Here is a 20,414-nt window from a genome sequence, read left to right on the forward strand (position 1 = left end):
ACTTGGGCACTGGCACTCATGGCTACCGCAACAAAATGAGTTATTTTCCACTTTGCCAATGGCAGGCCGCAGACTTGTCATTAAAAATGCATTAACTATAGTAGCCAACTGTTGTCGAAGGCGTTTTGTGGTTCGATCCGACTGTTTTTTTGGGGGCAGGTCATATGCCTGTGACTACTACGCTGCAGACAGCAGGCGGTTAGCACTGAGAGAAATTGCCGAAGCGAAAGCGAAAGTAGCGGAAAGTGGGCCTGGTTATGCTGGCGCGGTATTTGGGTTAGTTATTTACGGGTGGGGTGGTTCGAAACGGAAAAGCACAGCTTCGGATGGGCTCAGGAAAATCTGGGAGGAATAGGAATACGTTCATTGCCAGCTAGATAGTTTGATTTGATCTAAAGATGCGATGCGACTTAGAAGACCACCCATTAATCGAAGTACCCACAGAATGCAAACTAACTGACCCGAATTAAAGCAAATGGAGCACTTTTGTGACATGCGACAAATGACATTTTTCTGTAGTGTAATTTACGAGTATGTCTCTGTCACGCCTGCCACATGACTCACTTGGATCGGGCGATGCGCGGCTATATCCCCCATCCCCCATCTCCATTTCCATCTGGCAGCCCCAAAAAGCCCGCAGACCACACACACTTCCGAATGAGAATGAGAATGAGGGGTAGGATGGGAAGCGTTTTCAGCGTAAGCTATTAAAGTGGGGAAAGGCGTGTGCGCATTTTTAAGCCAAACCATTCCGTGTCAAGCAGCCAACCATTCATCCATCTATCCATCCATTCCATCCATTCCATCCAGTCCATCCGTCCATCTGGCCACCCACATGGAGTTTGGGGTAAGCAAGTAAGCAAGTAAGCAAGGAGTAGTGCTCCTTCAAAGGCACCGACATGTCAGAGATTTGCAAAAATATTTCACAACATGAGAAATGCGATGCAGCAAGATGTCAACCGAATGCACAAAACACTTAAAGATGCAGTTTTCCCCCTAAAAGATCCCCCTGGAATGGGGAGCATAAATCACACTGTTCGCCTTACGGGGGGTGGGGGCCATAGCTGGGTGGTATTATTCGTAAGGGGTTAATGCGAGTGCATGTGCGATGTCTGCGCTGCGTCTTGCAACCAATTAACCAGCCAAGATTTCAATTGCGCTCACAAATCAATCGAAATGGGAGAGAAAACAAAACCGAAATCGATGCAGCAAATACCAGAAACGGGGGCAGCAAAGAGGGGCACTATCGGGGGGAGTGTACGTGGAGAAGGGGCGCCACACAGACTTAATTAAGTCATCAACCAGAAGGCAGGCTAATTGGAGATCTGCGCCGCGATCGCAGCATCCAACGGATACCAGAACCGGGGACAGCCGCAGATACGGAGATTCAGTGAGAGGGTCTCTGCACTGGAAGGAGGGATTGATGCAGGGATCGGGCACTCGGGTTGGGCATTCGGGATGACAGCGGAGGGGCAGCGGATCGGGCCAGATCAGTGACCACGAGACGCACCCGCAACTCGAAGGCGGCGGCGGCGGCGCACACAAGAACCACATGATGAACAGCCACTGAGATGATCATCATTGTGATCTTCATGTGATGCACTACAAACAAAACAGGGTTAAATTAAAATAAACAACAGTGAGAGTAAGCAACAAATGTATCTTTACAAGGTTAGGATATTTTTGTTGAAAGTGAAAATATCTGCTGAAGGTTCTTATCTCCACCAAGGGTAAAGTTCTAAGCCTGGTTGTGTCTCTATTCGGACTGTTTTTTCTCTGAGTGCACTTGCCGATGATTCAGTAAATCAGCGAGGACCACACACACGTGTGTGTGCCGCGGTATCTGTGTGTCCACCTAGGAGTTCCCCCGCTATCGCTCTCTCTGTCGCTCCCCCCAGAGACTCGAGATGGGGCATGACTCACGGATCGAACCTTAAAGCTGCCAGCTTTTTTGGCAAGGCGAAGAGCACAGCAACAACAACAGCAATGAGGAAAGCGGAGCAGCAGCCGCGGACCACCTAGCAAGCTGGCCCAAAGCTGGGACCCATTCCCATTTCCATTCTCAGGCTGCCTTTAGGGTGGTCCACAGCTCCGAGCTCCCAGCGAGGAGGGCTCTCCCCTAACACTCGTCGACATAATCTGGGGACAGCCCGAAAGACGAGACACTTTTTGCGGTCAACTTGGCTGTCAGCGGTCGTGTAAAGTTTGGTTACACTCTCTAACAGAAGTCGGGTTTATACAGACTTATTGCAGGGGTGGGTGAAGACTAATCGCTAAGGAATAAGCTTTTGTTATTTACAGAGCATCTGTTTAGTAGCAAAGCTAGTATAAAACATATCTCTTATTATATATAAGCCATAACCATCTCTTAATTTTCAAAAAAGGTTATTTCTTAAGTACACTTAATCAGGCGCATGTTAGAAAATCCTATGTTAAGACACCGTGAGAAATAGCGCATCTAAAAACCGAATCATGCAGTCCAGTGTAATTCACCTGATTCCGATAGTCGCCTGTTGTTGTTGTTGTTGTCGTCCTCTTGCTTATCGGCGATGGTTTTACATTGATTCGGGATTACCGGCTGTTCTCCGCCCCTCCCAGCCCCCTTGCACTACATTTGCATGCCGTTAATGTAGCAATGACATTTTTATTAAGCGAGTAGTTTGGTTAATGGTCTTAACCCATGAAAACCAACGGAGCCTGACCACACACACACTCGTACTCGCACTCACATACGGCTGTAAATTCGCGAGTGAATTATTTACCCTCGATTGCAATTACAAAACACCGATAGGCATCTGGTTCTCGCAGAAGAATTTGCATTTGGGGAATTAAGTAACGCGCGCGAGTTTAACTGCGCTGCCCCCCTCTGCTTTCCAAGGCCCCTCACCCCTCCACACCCCTCATAGCCCCTCCTCGCATATAATTAAGCCGTGGAAGCCTGGAATTGCGAGCATGAGCTGCGTCGCGTCGACTGAGGCGCTGGCAGCGGCGGCGACGGCGACTGAGACTGCGACTGCGCAGCTGCACTTGGGTGGTCCCCTTTGCGCGCTTGTCAAAATGTGTGGTCTTTATTAATAACAGCAACAGCACTGCGAGGGGAGGGGAGTGGGGGTGGGAGGAGAGCGCTGTCGCCAATACAAAGCGGATGTGTTCTTCTTGTTGCCTTCGAACTTGTTGCACTGCAACTCGCATGCAAGATCCGCAAGAGAGCGAGTAAGAAGAGAGTAAGAAGAGAGTGAGATTGTGAGAAGGCGCAGGAGAGAGGACTCTCCCTTTGGCTCCTTTGATTTCTTCCGCAGAAGCTGCAAATTAAAACATTCTTCACCGCTCTCTTTCGGCCGCGATTCTTTGTTTGCTTTGCTGATGACGATCATTTCGCATTAAGTTTAATTTAAGTTGAAATTAGTTCGTTAATGAACTCATCAGCAACAGTTTTTGACTTTTGTTTATGGCCACAGACATATGGGGATGTATGAATACCCTGTGCTGTGTGGTGTACTCGGTATATCGGTTTCTGGAAGGACTTTCCAATAAAAGTACTTATTGGCTTACAATACATTTTCCAATAACATATTTAGGAGTATTTTAATACCTTATTATTTAATTAGTTAATACTATGTTTCTGCAGACCGCATCCCTTTCTTCTGTTGGCCAAATCATAATGAGTTAATTAGCGCAGGCAAAAACATTTCAGCCACACAAAACAGACAGCTAACATGGGGATAAATAAGAACAACATTCGAGAAACAGAAGAAGCGCGTTCGGAGGTAGGGCATCTTGACGGGAGATTTAAATAAACTTTGTTGCAGCTGCACCAGACGGCAGGAGAAAGAGACGCGGCTAGCGGATGATGAATCAACTATTCCCGATCCCCGATCCCCGACCCCCTGTCCCCGACCCTCTATTCATATGAAAGATTCTAGCACGCGTGCAAGTAATTAAGCCCCAAAGATGAGACATCTTCGTATCGCACACACATAGATCCCCGATATCGTTATCGATCATGTTCATCTTGCACGCTCCGCGGCGAGGAATTGCAGGCGGGAGGGGGGATACACGGTACGAGAAGAGTGACCCGAAGACGCGACTGCAGCTGAGGAGAAAGTATGCAGCGGAGGTTGGGTTTTTGTTAGTCGGCGGTGGTGGTGCCTTAATGACATGCTAATGACTCCAAATGAGTTGACTTTAATGTAATTGAACAATTAACTAAGATAAGGACGCGGTCGTTGGGCTCGACTCGGGGAGGTCGGGAGAGAGTGCGGGGTAAGAAGGTGGAGGGGGGAGGCAAGGAAAGGCGCTTGAGTTTTTGTTTAATGGTCCACAAAACACGGGATGGTGAGTTCCTTTTAAAGTTGCAGTGCCCCACACGGTATAAATGGATAAAAATATCTGTAAAAATGTTACAAAATGTATATGGGGAATGTTTATGGAAGCTATTTACCAAGCAGCCTCACAGCAGAACTTTCCAATCCGATTTCCCCCACAGCAAATCATCCGCATTCGATGGCGCTAATTTCTTTATTCATGTATCATCGCCAGCGGCCCGATCCGGAACCCCATCCGCTGGGGTTTCTTCGCACCCTCCTGGAGACGGAGACTTGGGCGCCCGTTTCATTGGTTTCATTGGGTATGCAGCGCATGAAGTTGCGGAAAACAAATTTACTGGCATGCCACAGATTCAGCTGCGAGCTGCAAGCTGCAGGCTGCCTCCGCTTTCAGCTTAATTGCGTGCATAAAATGTTTCAATTTCAATAAAAAAGCAGCTCACTGCGAAACAAAAGCAGAACAAAAGCAGAATGTTGCACAACTGGCCGGGCCAGGGAGTATCAATCAATGTGAGAAACTCGGCCGGGCGATTGTTTGGTTGCATTTTTAGTTTGTGTAATTAATATTCTGTGCACTCACTCACATCACCGATACAGATGCCCAGCCTGAGATACATTTACAGATCCAGATACAGATACAGCTACAGCTACAGCTACATTCGTGTTAACAAGCCCAACAACAATTGACATCTGCTGTTGTCTGGTCTCGTTTTCTGTCCTGGGCTCTCGCCTCCTGACTAATGGCATAGAATTTGCCGAGTTTGAATAATGAATGTGCTCTAGCTTTAGTACATAGAGCGAATGTCGCAGTGCACAAGATACTACATACTACATACTACACACTAGATAGATCAACCTGCCGCACTGCTAATGCCCGACATTTTCGACAAACGCTTTGTAATTGAAATGTAAATTGAGGCCCGGGCTTAATTGATATGCTCGGCCCCCACTTTCGTTCAATTTGCATCTCGGTAAATTAATTTCATCCCGGGAATACATCATGAGTTGACGGTTTCCAAGGGCTGGCTGGATTATTCTCCAGCCTGGGGGTGGTTTATACGTTGAATAATCGCTACAAAGCTTTGACACGGTCCAGCAACTTCGATTGTGTCAAGGGTTATTGTCTGATTTCTGATTGACTAAGCCGTAAACGTATAATAAAGGCTGTGAAATTAGCTGTTTATTTGATAATACCTGTTATTGTACCATTTGTTTCCAACAGGATATAAGAGGCATTTAATAATACTCTACAATGTATGCTAAGATCTCACAAACACCACTGCCAAGTAATTGTTCATGTCATGATTTCGAGAGCAGCCAAAGGAGCTTTTTCTTTTTATACGTAACAGATAAACCACTTTTCCGTTCTCTCCGCCCACCCAAGTACTAACAAATTTAATTAAATTTTCGATTCCCCAGATCTCCGCCCCTCGCAGTCAATCCAATCCACTTAATAATTGAGTGTGGTTGCTGCTGAAGGGTGGTGACTGGTGGGTGTACAAGTACTTAAACAAGCTCTCATGCAGCAAATTCAATAAGCCCGAATCCAATAAAATCCACCCCTCAGCGGCGGCCAGCTCTGTGCTTCATCATCACCTCCCCGGGAAATCACCTCCGCCTTCTGGGGGAAATTGTTTGAGTGTGCGGCTTATCTTGTCGACACACTCGTGGGTGGTTTTCCGTAGAGTTTTCCCCGGAACGGGGGTGACAAAATGTGGCTTATGATTAGCGTGGAAAATAAACAAGGGTCTCTTTTTGTTTCCGCTTATTTGTGGTTTGTCATCTTGTTCGGCTAATATTCATGCGGATGCACAACCCTTATTCGATGGGCGGAGTGGAGGGGGTGGAAACTCTGCCATTTTTATCGGGGGCGTTGCCAGAAAACTTGTTGTTGGCCGAAATCGTCAACTCGAGGCTAATAACTCATTTAAAAATGAAAAGACTGCTTGACAACGCTGTTGCAACAGCTGCAGCAGCTGCAACAGTGGCCCCCAGAGCAAAATAACTTAATTTCATAAATGGCCACGGAGAGTCGCCAAAGTGGAAAACGGCTTTTAGCCGGCTGAAAATTTAGCTGCCATGTTTGACTCCGAATCCAGTCGACTGATTGACGTTGCCAGTAAGCAATCAGCCATGCAAGTGGTTTTTTTTCTTTTTTTTCTAGCTGTGTCCGCGCTAATAACTTGGCCAATTCGTGTGCTTAATTATGCTTGCAATGCCGCCGTTTTTCCTCTAACGTTCTTCTTTTCATAGGCTAAAATTGCCTTCTGCCTGGCAGTGTTTTTCTGCATTTTCTTGCATGCAACATTTGCATTGATTGTCGGCTTTTTCGCTCAACCAAATTGCCGCCAGTCAGCCAATTGTGGTTTATGGAAATTATAATGGTGACATTTTCATTCCATGCTTAATTGGGCCTGCAAGAAACTCCGCTTTGGAAGTGGCCAAAAGACTTGCAGTCCGGGCCGCGACAAGTGAGTTATTAAACGGCGCTGAACAAGGCGTATTAGCAATGCCAATCTCGGCTTTTTGTTTACTTGAGCCACGGTGGAACATAACCAATAAAAATATTTTGTTAGCAGAACTCAAGATTTAGGTGTGAATTGAAAGATAAATAACCATTTTAACATTAGGTATGATTTCATCTCTACAAATTCATTAAAAATGCAAATCATTACCCATTAAAATATATCTTTATATATATTCTTAACTTGATACGCTCTTTGCCTCATTTATTCAATCACTTCGAAATCCAATTCGATTGAAAGTTTGCTGGCAAATTGCGCAAAACAACAGCAAACAAAAGTCAAAAGCGAAAAGTAAGTGAATTGAATGCAGCCGAGGAGTCGACAAATCGAATCGGAAATTGAGAATCTGCAGCAGAGAAACTCAACTCAACACAAACAAACAAACCAACGGAGAACTCCCCCACAAGCGCAGATACGGACAACCAGATACGGACACACAGATACGGACACACAGATACATCGGATACGGATACAGATACTTTTGCCACCCCTCCCAAACCGTCGACGACTATCAAAAGCTCGTGTATGGAAGCTGTCAGCTCGAGTTGAATTTAATTAAATCCTTCATGTCGGCGTGTCTGTTAAAAATAGACAAATGACAGTTTCCTCTTCAGAAGGAAAAGGGAAAATCGAGGAAGGATGTGTAAACTGCAGGCAGACAGGGATTAGCGGGGGCCGTGGGGCACTTATCGGAGGATAAGGGCCAAGTGCAGCTCCGATGACAGTTGAAATTGAAGCACAGATTACGACAAAAAGCTGAAGTTGAATTGAAATTTGCCTCGCCTGCTCTCCGCTCCTCCGTCTGCCATAATTACTTAATTAAAAGCGGCGCAGGCACAACAAACACGCGAAATGGGGCTAACCAAAGGATAATAGTAATTAAAAGTCGCCAGATCGAAGCGTGAGAATTTTAACAAAAAGCTGATGCGACATCCAGGGCATATCGACGGGGTCCGCGACTGAAACTGAATGAAACCGACTCGATCCGACATTGAGCAGGTTTGTTTACGTTTAATACACTCACCTCGATGTGGGTAGCTTCAGCTATTACATCTAAAATATAATAGTAATGGAAATTAGGTTGGATAGGATGTGTTTCATTGCTCTTTAAGGTGAAAAGAAGGTTTGGGCTGAATAAACTTTAAATAAGAATATCAATGAAGCTCTTAGGTCAAATGCTATTTAAAATTGGTCTTAAAAGTAATATAGAACTACTGTCCTTTTCACATATAGGGTATTTGGTCATTGTATTATAATCTTCTTAATATTTACCACAACATTGCCCAGCTCCTGGAAATTGTCAGGATGCCAGAGGAAGGGGCAGCATCGATTAAGCCGAGAAGAACCGATCGAAGATTCTTCTATGCGGCGTCTGCTGGCGCCAGCTGCTTCCCTTCCCTGTCTCCCGCTGACGTCATAAAAACTTTGATAACTTAATTAAGAACCGAAAGAGCAGCAGCAGCAGCATCCCCAATCAACTCAGGTTCAGCATTCCTCGGCTGCTGTTCCCTTGATTTTTGTTGAAATATGAGAGACCGAAACCGAAACTGATATCCATACAGTAAGCCAGAGTTCACAGCCTGAGAATGCGGTAGGTAAACTAAGCCAAATTAAAAGTGATCGCATCGTTTTATCGATAATTTATCAAAGCCGAAAAACCCAGTGGCGAATACTCTTTACTCCGACAAGGGCATGGATCCGATGGAACCGATGGATCCGTGAAAGCATATAAAAGTTCTCGGCGCGGGGAGGGGCGACCTTTGGAGACCATGCGAATCGGTCGACGTGTGTGGTCCACATGGCGGAATCCAAGGCGAAGTCGTCGTCTTCGAAATTAGCATAAGAGCCCGATCATGATGATCATGACGATCGGGAAGATGATGAAGACGATGATCACGCTGACGACGATGACGCCGATGATTATGATGATTATGCTGGCCGCACCGCCTGAGACTCCGAGATCAGCTGCATGGACAAAGAGTGAGCTGAGCGTAAGAGCCAACTCAGAGGCCTGGCCATAAATCCACCTCGAACACCACCGCACAGGTGGTCAACTTGGGCGGCTCGCCCTGCTGATATTTAAAACAAACTGTTGTGCTTTTCAATTACTTTATAGTACGTACACGACATACGAACGATCGGCTGTCTGGCTGGCTTTCTGGCCAGGCTTTGGCTTTGGCTTTTGGCCGAGTCCGTGCCCCTGACGCTGCCTTTTTGTTCGCCACACAGTCCGGTCATAAAAAGTGATCCAGGAGCGGAGCCAATCGGTCGAGGGACTTGGTGGGGCCTAAGCCTAATTCGTTCAATCTTCAATCGTTCAATTTCTTACAATGGGGAAAGATTGTACAACTTAAACTACTAACTTATTACAATCCTCATTCCAAAAGAGCTTTAAAGTGTGTGAAATAAATGAATACTTTATAAATATTATCTAATTAACTTGGTTTCTCGAATTCGCTCCTGTTCTCGAGACACTGTGCCCCTGCATTGGCACAACAAGAAATATGGAAAGAAAAAATCTTATGAGCTCAGCTGTGCTATTAATTGTTTTATTAAGACATTTCAAGATTTAACATGCCATACACCCTACCACACAATGGACAAGGCATAGTGGACTTTGCCAAAAGCTCATTACCTATTTCTTTAGGATTGTTTAAGTAATTCACGTAAAAGTGAAATGCGAATCCAGAAAGCAGGTCAACTCTTCCGTTATAAAATGAAGGCACTTTCGAAGTCAATTTATTTGGTTGTGCAGAGCACTGACTGAGTGCATCAGACTGGACCAAAAGGGGCTAAACCCAGTGATCTGGACCTTCGGTCGGAGCCCTGCATCTGAGATCTGGAATCTGGGATCGAGTGGCTCTCGGTCCGATCTTCTGCCCCACTGCCTTCTCCATGAGTTGCCCATCATCAGCGTGATCATCATCGCGATTGGGATCGTGATCATGGACCTGAAGGCGATCATCGCAGATGAGGACCTGGGGATACGGTGTGGTCCGGTCTCCAGTGCGAGTGGTTTGCATCTCGGTGATCCGTGGAAGATTGATGTTAATGTCGGCATCGCCCTGGTGTGAACACACTTATTCGCATATTTGTTTTGCGGCCCAGACATTTGGCCATTTGCTCATTTGGCCACACACGACGCTGATGGTCCATCGCCGCTAATAGAGCCATAAAGCGAACATTTATTGATCTACAAATTATTTGGGCGCTGCTGCTGATGCTGCTGCTGATGTTGCTGCCGCTGGGACTGAGCTCAGTTATTTGGCTGTTGGATGCTGCTTTCGTGGGCTATCTAAATATTCATTAGTGTCTGGGCGGCTTGATTGGTCGGTCGATCGCCTCAGAGATCGCGGGGTTCTTCGATTTAATTTTATTTTTATAGCCCCCCAAAGAACCCGCTGACTACCGCAACCGACAAAAGAGCAAATAAACAAACACTCTTCCGATACCAAAGCGATACCTTTCGTTTCGGGTGGTCCCACGAGATCAGCGCCTCTGATGTGTTCATTAGGGTGAAAGTAACTCCCCGACTGTCAGACTGTCAGAGTGCCAGAGTGCCAGACTTTGACTGATCTAATTGGAGAAACTGGAGCTGAGATTGTGATCGAATCGAAATCGAGACTGAGCTGAGCTGAGCTGAGACTGAGGATTGCGTTAATTGAGAGGCCATAAAAGTGCACTAATTTAGTCGAAATATCCATAGAAGCGTAAAATGTTCACACCTCAATTGCACAAAGGCAAAGCAACGTGTCTATTAAGGCGCGCTAAGCTCGCGATACTTGCACATCCACAGTTGCAGATTCAGATACAGCTACAGCTACAGCTACAGATACAGATACTCTGGCCGCCCATATCGGTGTCGCCCGTACTGGAGGCCTCCGGCAATCTCAGTCCCAATCCCAATCCCAGTTGCAGTTGCAGTTGCAGACCACCTGATGCTCAGCTCTGCCGGATGGATTACAGTTTCTTAATGAAATTGTTTGCTAATATCAGCGGAAAATGCGGTTTGCAATTTGTCAAACCAGTTGCGGCTGCCTCACGGACCCAATCAATGCTGTAGGTGTAACCGATATCTCGGGCAGGGTATTGAATCGCCAAAGGTGTGAGAGCGCGTAAAAGGTTGCCTCGGAATTCGCTGGGATCATTGAGGAATGTCCTCCTCGTCGGCAGTTTCCACTGCGATAATCGCAACCGAGCCATATTTAAAGTTATAGTTATGCGGGGCTTGAATTACCTAATAGATAGTTCAGATTTTAAACGATTTTGTCATAGCATTTTGTTTTTGATTTTACATTTATGTATAACCTTGATTGCTGATTTTCTGATGGGGTAATTATAGCTGTGGTCGCAAATCTGGGCTCACCTTTTCCACTTTCATTTGCCGCCTTCAAATCGCGTTCGAAGCAACATGTTTTGACACCTCCACCTCGCCCATGGAGCATATTCAATGAAGCGCCCTGCGATGAAAGCACCGCGAGGACAACTAGTGTGCCCCTCCAGCGATTTCATATGCAAAGCCGGCAAGGGCTATGCAAATTAGTCAGCGGCAGTGGCGGTGGCAGACACATAGCTAACCACCGGCACTGATAGAGCAATTAAGAAATATGCTTAAAAATATTTTCATGCAGGAGAGCAAATTATGCGATGGAATGCTGAATGTGGTCGCTAGCCTTTGGCGCTGCAAGCTAGTCAGGCTGAAATGGCTATTTTCGAGCACCGGTCGGTAGATGGATCGATTGAGCGATAGACAAAACGCTGACGAAGTTCCCCAGCTATACACGTATATATATCCCAGTTCGGCATCGTTTGTCATCCGGCGATTGCGATTGCGACTGCGAGTGTCGCGCTGTCCGCGTCAATCACTTCAATTAAACGTGCAATCAAACCGATGAGCGACGCGTCGTCATGTCAATATTCATCAGTGTCGCCAAACCGCAGCGTTAATTTGCCTGTCTGCCAGGTTGGTCGATCGCTCGGTCGGTTGGTCGGTGGGCTTCTGCGTGGGATCGAGTGATCTTCGATCGGCAATCAGAACTATGGGGATGCCGAATAACCACCGATCAATCATCGAGCGCTTTCACTTTTCACATGTAAATTTCCCCGGCTATGTGTTGTCTTTTATGGCTTATTAATGATCTGGGCTCGAATGTGCGATCATTAGAGACTGATACGAGTTGCGATCGTCGCGAGACAGATCGCTTACATCGAAGCTCGGCGTTTGAAGCTTATGTGACTGGTTCTCGATCGCCAGACCGGCTCCGTCTGCATCTGTATCTAAATCTGAATCGGTATCTGTATCTGTATCTCCATATGTATCTGTATCTGTATCTGTTTCGGTTTCTGGCTCCCCTATGACGCGATCGGCGTGGTCTGCGTGTGGCCCGTTAGTTTGAGATCTTTATAAGTCAATTTCGGCGCTTTTGGGGCGTGAGTTCCGAGTTTCGTACCGAGCTGTTGTGCTCCACCTGATCCTTGGATATGTGGCTCTTGCTGGAGTCGCAATTCCTTGGATTTAATTGCGCAGTGCCCACTCTTCAGTAGGTTCATTCATTTTCCCGCCTAAAAGGCAACTAACCCGGTCGGCTGGATGCTGGATTCCTTTTGTGCGCTCGCACTGCTGCTTTTGGCATTTGCAACTCATGTTAAGCATAAATAAAACAAATGCGTTTATTTTAAACATATGCCCCAGTGGCAGAAGAAGCCTGCTTTTTGCCTCGGCTCACTCGGCTGGCAGTTGCAAGTTGGCAGTTGGCTTCGCCAAGTTGGGTCATTGAGGCTGCTGATGAAGACATCTTCCCGTTTTTGTTTTCTTCGCCGTCTGTTCTGCCGGGTTGTTGTTTTTTGATGAACAGGAATTTATGTGAATGTGCGTCTCTGTTTTTGTTTACTTCCACTGTTTCACTTTTTTGGGAATTGGCGGCCGACTTGCGGTCAAAACAAAAACGTTTTGCTTTGTAAATTACGTGTCCCACTGCAAAGGACTTAGGTCAGCTTAAAACTTGAGAAGCGCGGAGGAGGGCGCAAAGAGTGTGACCAAAGCCAATAAAAATGTAAGGATCGAAAGGCCTAAGACTTGTCTTTAAAGTTGACTTGTCATTACTCAGTAATAATGATCTTAAATTATTCACCCACCACATTTACGTCTTAACTACTTTCTGCAATACTTCAGCAACATTGATTGAGTTCATATAATTTGTATTAAAGCCAATTTGAAGTAACCCCCACGGAACAACACCCGGAAACTCCCCCGAAAAACAACTTTGAAACTTTTATTGTGTCAAATTTGCGCAGCAGAGCAATGAAAAATTTAACACGCTATAAATCACAATTTCCACAAGAGAAGGAGAGAGCAAAAGATTTCACGCTGGCAATTGTTGCATTGTGAAGCGATTTCGTTTGGGGCAAAAGGAAACTGGCAACCCCTTAGCAATGTCCTTGCGACGCTTTGGCATGCAGCTCGAGTTTGCTTATCTCCGCTTGCCAACATGCGTTTCCCTTCAGCGGGAGAAAAGGGGGAGTTTTCCTCGGGGGCGGAGGTCATCGTGACTTGGATTTTCCTGTCGTCATCGTCTCCCGGCTGTCTGACAGGTTCAAGGTCTGCCTCTGCTGCCTCTGCTGGCTTTGCTGCTCCTGTTGTTTGTTTTTATCGTCGGCTGCGTGTGAAATTTAAAACCGTGATAACACCTTACAACAGCCCCGCCCACTTGTACAGGCAGCCGCTCCTTTCCCCGCACCGCCCCGCCCCGGCCGACAATCTACAAATTTTGGTTTAATTTCGCGCCCGTCGGCAGCTTTGGCATTTTGTTGACAAAATTGATTTGTTCAATTTTTCCAACGATTTAACTTAGGGCATGACTTGGTTGCGTTGCCATTAGTGCCGCTACATTTGTTTTGAAGGTTGTTGTGGGGCGGCAGGCGTGGGGGCGTGGCCGAGTGGGGTTGCCGGGAATTTTTGCACGTTTCGCCATCAGAAAGTTTGCGCTGAGTCGCGCTGACGTCGAGGAATTTAATCAATTTCCGATATTTTATTGATTCGCGTTAAAAGTAAATTAAATTTTAAATTGTCCCCAGCAGTTTACCTCAAATCGTTCTAACCTTTCTCTACAATTTCCTCTCTTTGCAGGTCGAAGTAAGTACAAAGGACGGTGGACAGGACTCAGTGAACTGGAATTTCGGGATCGATATAATGGTGCCTAATAGTTCGTCGGAATGGGTCAAGGTTTTATGATTGGGGCTGTGACTAAGCTGATAGCTGAAATTATGGATATTATTACCAATTAATGGGCTGGCTAAAATTAGGAGCATATTCATTTTACTAAAAGCAACATTTGCCTTCTTTACAGGCTCAGAATAATATTATATTCATTTATTCTTCAAAAACACCAAAAACGCATTTAGTAAAAGCTACTAGTGAAAGGAGCTAGATAACAATACTTTCCGCATCTAGTAAATGATCCAAAATAAGTCTGTTGTCTTAAACTGGTCGAAAGATACAAATTCATTGGAAAAACTTCTCCCTCAAGACACTCACAAATGCCTTATGATAGATGGAGCTTCTAAATTGCAAAATACTTGCCACATATTTCAGTTTCGTTTCGAACATCTTGCGGTCACTAGACTTGGCTCTTCTTCGACCAAAATATTCCCATTAGTGAAACCTCATAATCGCTTCATCTCCCGCTTTCCATTTGCCATTCGGCTAGAGTTTTCCCAACTATTTCCGAAACGAGCCAAACTTTGAAACCTCATTTTCGAATAGAATTTTACTGGGCCGTCTTGGGGCAACTTTTGGGCCAACCCACATCAAGTGGCGCGATTCTCTGCGCCTGTCCGCCCGAATGCTGTTAATTAAATCGAAGACAACTCAAGTCGCTCGTTCGTTGGGGGTGTTTGGGGGTGTTTTCCGGGTGTTATCCTTCGGGAAAATTAGCCACAGTCAAAAGTCATTGCGTTGATTACTTTTTGAAAATGACGCGAGCAAATTTCCACCCGACAACTTTAATTGTTTTAGCTGGTAAACTTCGAAGGGCGGTGGGGGAAGTGGGGCTGAAGGACGTTACCCCGGACTCGTCTGGGCGCATTTAAATGTGAATTAATTGCCGGGCCGGACGGCATATATGAGGCGCAGGATTTATGTCCGCCCGATGAGTCGACAGTTGGCAGTTGGCAGTTGCCAGTCGGGCAGGTTGAGGGCCAGGTCCAGTCATGTTGGTGCCATTAAGCGCTCCCTGGAATTTTTATGACCTCCGCACTCATCTCGCATCTCGCAGCTCGACGCTCATCTCATTGTGTTTTGCATTCTGTGTTTCCAGGTCCACGAGCGCGAAAGCCCAAGAAGCCGGCGACGTCCAGTTCGGCGGCAGGAGGCGGCGGCGGGGGCGGAGGCGTCGAGAAGGGGGAGGCCGCCGATGGGGGCGGGGTGCCGGAGGACAAGAGGCCGCGAACGGCCTTCAGCGGAACGCAGTTGGCCAGACTGAAGGTAAGACGAGTCCCGCCCTAAATTCCCTCCAAATTTCACTTAGGCGCAATTTAGTGATGCACTTGAAATATAACGAGAGTGTTAAATCACCAGCTAACAAGCTTTCTAAAATTTTATGGGTTGCAAATAAGCTTTTTAAGTATTTCACTTGAAACAACCTTTTAAATTCTAACAAGCTGTTTTTTTTTTTAATATTATCTGCTGACGTAAATGCCTCAAATTTTTTTGTTATTTTGTTGGATATTATTTAGAAAATAATATAAATTATAAAAGCTTTGCATGCAATGTAATGCTTACGAATATAATTCAACAGAATAGAAATATGAATATAAAGTAGTTTTTAACTTCTCAATTATTTCTCAAGTATTTTGTATGAACAGCCCTTAATGGCTCTGCCTAAGCTTGGTATTAACTTGTTTAACATTCCCCAATATATATACTTTAAAACACTACTCCACCGAGTGACACCCGACACCCGACTAAGCCCACCCTTTCCCCACTGCTCCTCGCCCACAGCACGAGTTCAACGAGAACCGCTATCTGACGGAGAAGCGGCGCCAGCAGCTGAGCGGCGAACTGGGCCTGAACGAGGCCCAGATCAAGATCTGGTTCCAGAACAAGCGGGCCAAGCTGAAAAAGTCGAGCGGCACCAAGAATCCGCTGGCGCTGCAGCTGATGGCCCAGGGACTGTACAACCACTCGACGATTCCGCTGACCCGCGAGGAGGAGGAGCTGCAGGAGCTGCAGGAGGCGGCCAGTGCCGCTGCCTCCGCCGCCGCCGCCAAGGAGCCCTGCTAGAAGTGGGCGTGGCACTGTGTCCGGCAATATCTACGATCTAGTATTTATGGAGTAGCGTGTAAGCTAGGCTAGGAAGTTCGGAGCGATTAAGTTGTACCATATTCTAGTCCGCCGCACACGCAGTCGAACGGAGGAAATCCTGCGAAGAATTCGCCGCTGGAGGAAACGAGCAGCGGCTGCGTGTGCGTTTTGTATAATAGATTCATAAATTCACAACTAAATAATTTAATAAACATTTAAATTATACACGCCGTGTTGTTGCTGTCGTTATCAGCGAATTTTGCATAATTCTAATGTGATTGCCATATCTGTTTATGGGCCGCAGCCAATCGCACAGTCGCCCAATTGGCCAAGTGGGTGGTCTCCACATACCATACCATATGTGTATATGGTAGATATGGCTATATAGATAATCGATCGCATTTCCATTTTCCGTAGGCGTCGGCATTAATTACTCAATTAGCAATGCGCGGATCAAAGATTGGGCACCGGCCGCAGCAATTGCGGGAATTACATTCGAATTGAATTCATTATGCAAATTGGACTTTAAATCTGCTATCTGCGAGCATAATCACGCCTAATAAACGGCGTCTCGTCTCGATGCCAAACATTAGCCACATATATTATTAAATTCCCTCCTTCGCCGCTTTGTTTTTTTGTTTTCGCCCCCCGCCTCGCTCCTCTTCGCTCCCTCGTCTAATTTAGCCATTAAATTTGCATACAGTCGTCAAATCCAGGTGTGTGCAGGTGTGTGTGAGTGTGTGCGAGTGTGTGTGAATTTGTGCGAGTGTGTGAGTCTGTCAACGGCACAAATTGACACCTTGACGGCCGAAGCGGCGCCCGCCGAGCTTTACCTTTGTTTTTGCTGTTGTTGTTGCTTTTGGCCAAACTGAAGTGCAGCGTCAACATCGCGTCGGTGTTAAATGTGTCTGTCATTGCAGGCGGCACGGGTTAAGGCGGCGGGGGGTGGAGAGGGGCGGCGGTACAGTGGATCGCAGACACGTAACACCTGCAGAAGTTCGAGGGGCCAAACAAAGTGGACGACAACAATAAACAACCGAAGGTAATGTCTAAATACAGAAAAATTGAGCGGGAATGGCTATCAATTTGATTGTAAATCACGCTTTTAAATTAACAATAAAATAATAATTTAAATACCAAATAAACAGTTTCAATTATGTTCTAATCTTAAACGATTTGAATAGTGTTCATTCAATAATAAAAATCTTTAAGTGCTTTCTTAATTCAAAATTCCAGTTATTATTTTATTAAAAAGACATGACAAAAAATTATTTCATAAATAGAATTTACCATTAAGTGAAACAGTTTTTTAGTCAATGAAGTAATTAGACTTTCCAAGTATTGGGAAAATATAAAAGTTGTTCTACTATTTTTGGCTAGCCTGAACCTCTAACATTTCGACTTGTTCTCTTGTTTCCCGATGAGCAACGCAGATCCATTTGCAGTCCATAAACCAAATAAATGTATAACAAGTATAGCAAAGTAGTTTATTTACCAGTATGGAATGTTTAATTTGTGGCTTTGGCCTGCCTTTTTGGACTTTTTATCCGACTCACTGGACTGGCAGTGCAACAACAAATTCGCGCGTGAAATAAAAAAACGTCTTAATTCGCCGTGAATGATTTACGGATCGGTTTTGGGTTTCACATCGCAGGCGACATTCACATTCGCTGGTGTATCATATAGTATGGTATCGTATTGTATGGTATCGCATCGGATCGGACAGGCGAACAAAGGCGAGTGATACTGGTACGTAACGACGGCCGTGTTATAACGTTATTACGTTCGGCACTTTATTCGCGAGGCTCCACTGTGCGTGGGAGTTTTCCGCGCGGCCTAAGTGATTTTTTATGGCACGCGTCTGGCGAAGATATAACTTCATAAAAAGTCAATTTAAGTTTAGTAATATTTTGCTGAATTTATAGTTGCGAGTATTTTGTTTAAGCATAATTTTTTACTGCCTCTGGCGGAGGAACTGCCTCGGGAACTGGACTTGAACTGGGATCGCAATACAGTGGGGTTTTGAACTTTTTGTTTTGGGGCAATCGCCATGAGTCATGGGAGCGGGTATATTACGTTATAAATTCAATAAATGCGACCATAAAAAGGCCCATTCAAATACCTTGTCCGCGTACATTAATCCCGCTGTCCTGCGCCCCAAGCACACCCCCTGGCCCCCCCCGAAGCCCCCTGAATCCGCCAATCCCCGTGAACCCCCAATCCCCCTAACCCTTTGCAGCTACACACATTACAACGCCTCGAATGCTGCCGCAAACTGCTGGAACTGCTGGAACTGCTCCGTTCTTAACCCCCCAGCACCAAATGATTAATGTCTGGCAGCTCGCAGCCTTGGCGCGAGTTGAGGCCAGAAGACAGAGCCACATCCAGCAACCAGCAACCAGCATCCTGAATCCAGAATCCAGACCCGGGGTCCAGAGTCCGAGTCCGAGTCCGAGTGTTCCCGGAATGCCGGCGCAAGTAACCCGCAAAAAAAAGACAATACGCATAAATCTATGGGGTTGACACTTAGTACCCAGAGACCACAGACTTCAAATGAATTTGTTTTGCAGATCCACGGCCGCCTTTGGAGGGGCGATGGGTTCACAGGGGGCAGCTGAGTGGCGAGGCGTCATAAAATTGGCAACAAATTGTTTTCACGCCGTTTTAAATACACATTTTTTAGCCGATACTTGGAGACCGTTTAATGAGCGGAGCCAAAAGGAACCAACGCCAAAGCGAACCGGGTGACCGGAACGGGAACTGCACTGGGAGAAATCTATAGAACTTAATCCTTTAATGTTTTTTTGTCAATAAATATGTATTTAATAGTGTTAAAACAAATTAAGAGCTGTTGTAATATAATTCAGTAATAAAGAAATCTTTTAAAGAGTATATAAGCTGTGATTGTTTTTTCAGGTAACCGGGAGTTTCCCTAGCATAATACACTGAGATAAAGTACTTGACAAGAAGTTCTTCAATCTAATCAGGGATTTTAGAGGCATACATTTTCGCTGCCTGCACCTTGAACGACATTCTGCGAGTTGACGGACGCTCCGCTTTGAGCGTTACTTGGTCGCTGGACTCGCCAATAAATTTGCGGCTAAGGAGATAAGCTTATAAATTTTAACTGTAATTATGCGACACAAGATTTATGAAGAGTCCGCCAGCCAACTTAGCCGGCCATCGCAGCCCTTTCAGCTGCGGATTATTAATGAAACACCAGCTTACAGCGAAACGGGCTCACACTTTGTGGCAACACTCGCACTGGAGTGCTGATACCAGCGTCCTCGTGGCGGCCAAAACTAGCCAGAGATTTACGAGCATTTGGCCATTTGTCCTGTTGGCCATTTGGCGGCGCTTCTAATTCCCGAACTTAATGAGTTTCTGGCTGGCTGCATGCAAATCCAACTGCCCCCGTGAAGGGCTGGGTCTTGTCCCCCAGTTGGGGCCGTCTTCATCGAACCACACACATGTGTGTGTGGGTGTGGCACGTCTCATGGGACAGATCAAAGGCAGCAAATCGAGGGACCACCCACGTAGCGCCAATCGGAGGAAGAGATCTGCGTATTTGACATTGCCGCTCAGCGAGTGGAGTTGCCTCATTACGCCTGCGCGCAGATCTTGGCTTCATCGCCAAGATCAAGCAAAAAGTAAAAAGGTAAATAAATAAACGGGGCGAAGAGGGGCCGCAATAAAAGTATCTTTGAGATACGGCGTGGGAGCTGCAAGCGAAATATCCGCGATAACTTCAGCGCGCCTTTCGATTGAGCAAATGAGATTTAACGCAGCCGTTTATTGAGCTGTATGCACTTCAGAGTGGATAATATAATATTAAATTTGAATTGGCGTGAAACAAGAGTCAACCTTTTATGGCCATCATAATATGGTTAGTTTAAGTAAGGCATTCCACCAAAGGTAAGAAAAAAGGTCTCAGATGTTATAAAAAGCCCGTTAATCTAGTCATTTCTGAAAGCCCAAGTTATTAGTTATCGCAAACTAAATCTAAATAAAACCCTTTACTAAAGCTATAAAAATTATTAGCCCATATAAATATAATAGCAATGTAAAGAAGGAAAGACGTCATAAAGACTTTAATATTAAGGAGACAATTGGAAATAGTTGCTTTAAAAGCAAGTGGGAGGATGGTCATGGAAACCCATCCAATCTGTAGACTTTTACATGCTGAAAAAGAAAACATAATTATACTATAAAACACCATTGATATATAAGTAACACAGAAGATAAGATAAATACTTCAATCAA

At 45.6% G+C, this 20,414-nt stretch overlaps 1 protein-coding gene across 1 annotated transcript in view; it reads left to right on the top strand.

Moving 5' to 3' along the window:
* LOC122613184 (homeobox protein invected) overlaps positions 1-16,297 on the top strand; it is a 31,811-nt gene extending 15,514 nt beyond the window's left edge. The window contains exons 2-4 of the mRNA XM_043787233.1: positions 13,977-13,982; positions 15,166-15,332; positions 15,849-16,297. Coding sequence (XP_043643168.1) covers positions 13,977-13,982; positions 15,166-15,332; positions 15,849-16,130 — 455 coding nt within the window. The 3' untranslated portion in view covers positions 16,131-16,297. The remainder of the gene's footprint in view (positions 1-13,976; positions 13,983-15,165; positions 15,333-15,848) is intronic.
* The last annotated feature ends 4,117 nt before the right edge of the window (positions 16,298-20,414 follow it).

Source organism: Drosophila teissieri, chromosome 2R, assembly GCF_016746235.2.
Source record: "Drosophila teissieri strain GT53w chromosome 2R, Prin_Dtei_1.1, whole genome shotgun sequence".
Taxonomy (NCBI): domain Eukaryota; kingdom Metazoa; phylum Arthropoda; class Insecta; order Diptera; family Drosophilidae; genus Drosophila; species Drosophila teissieri.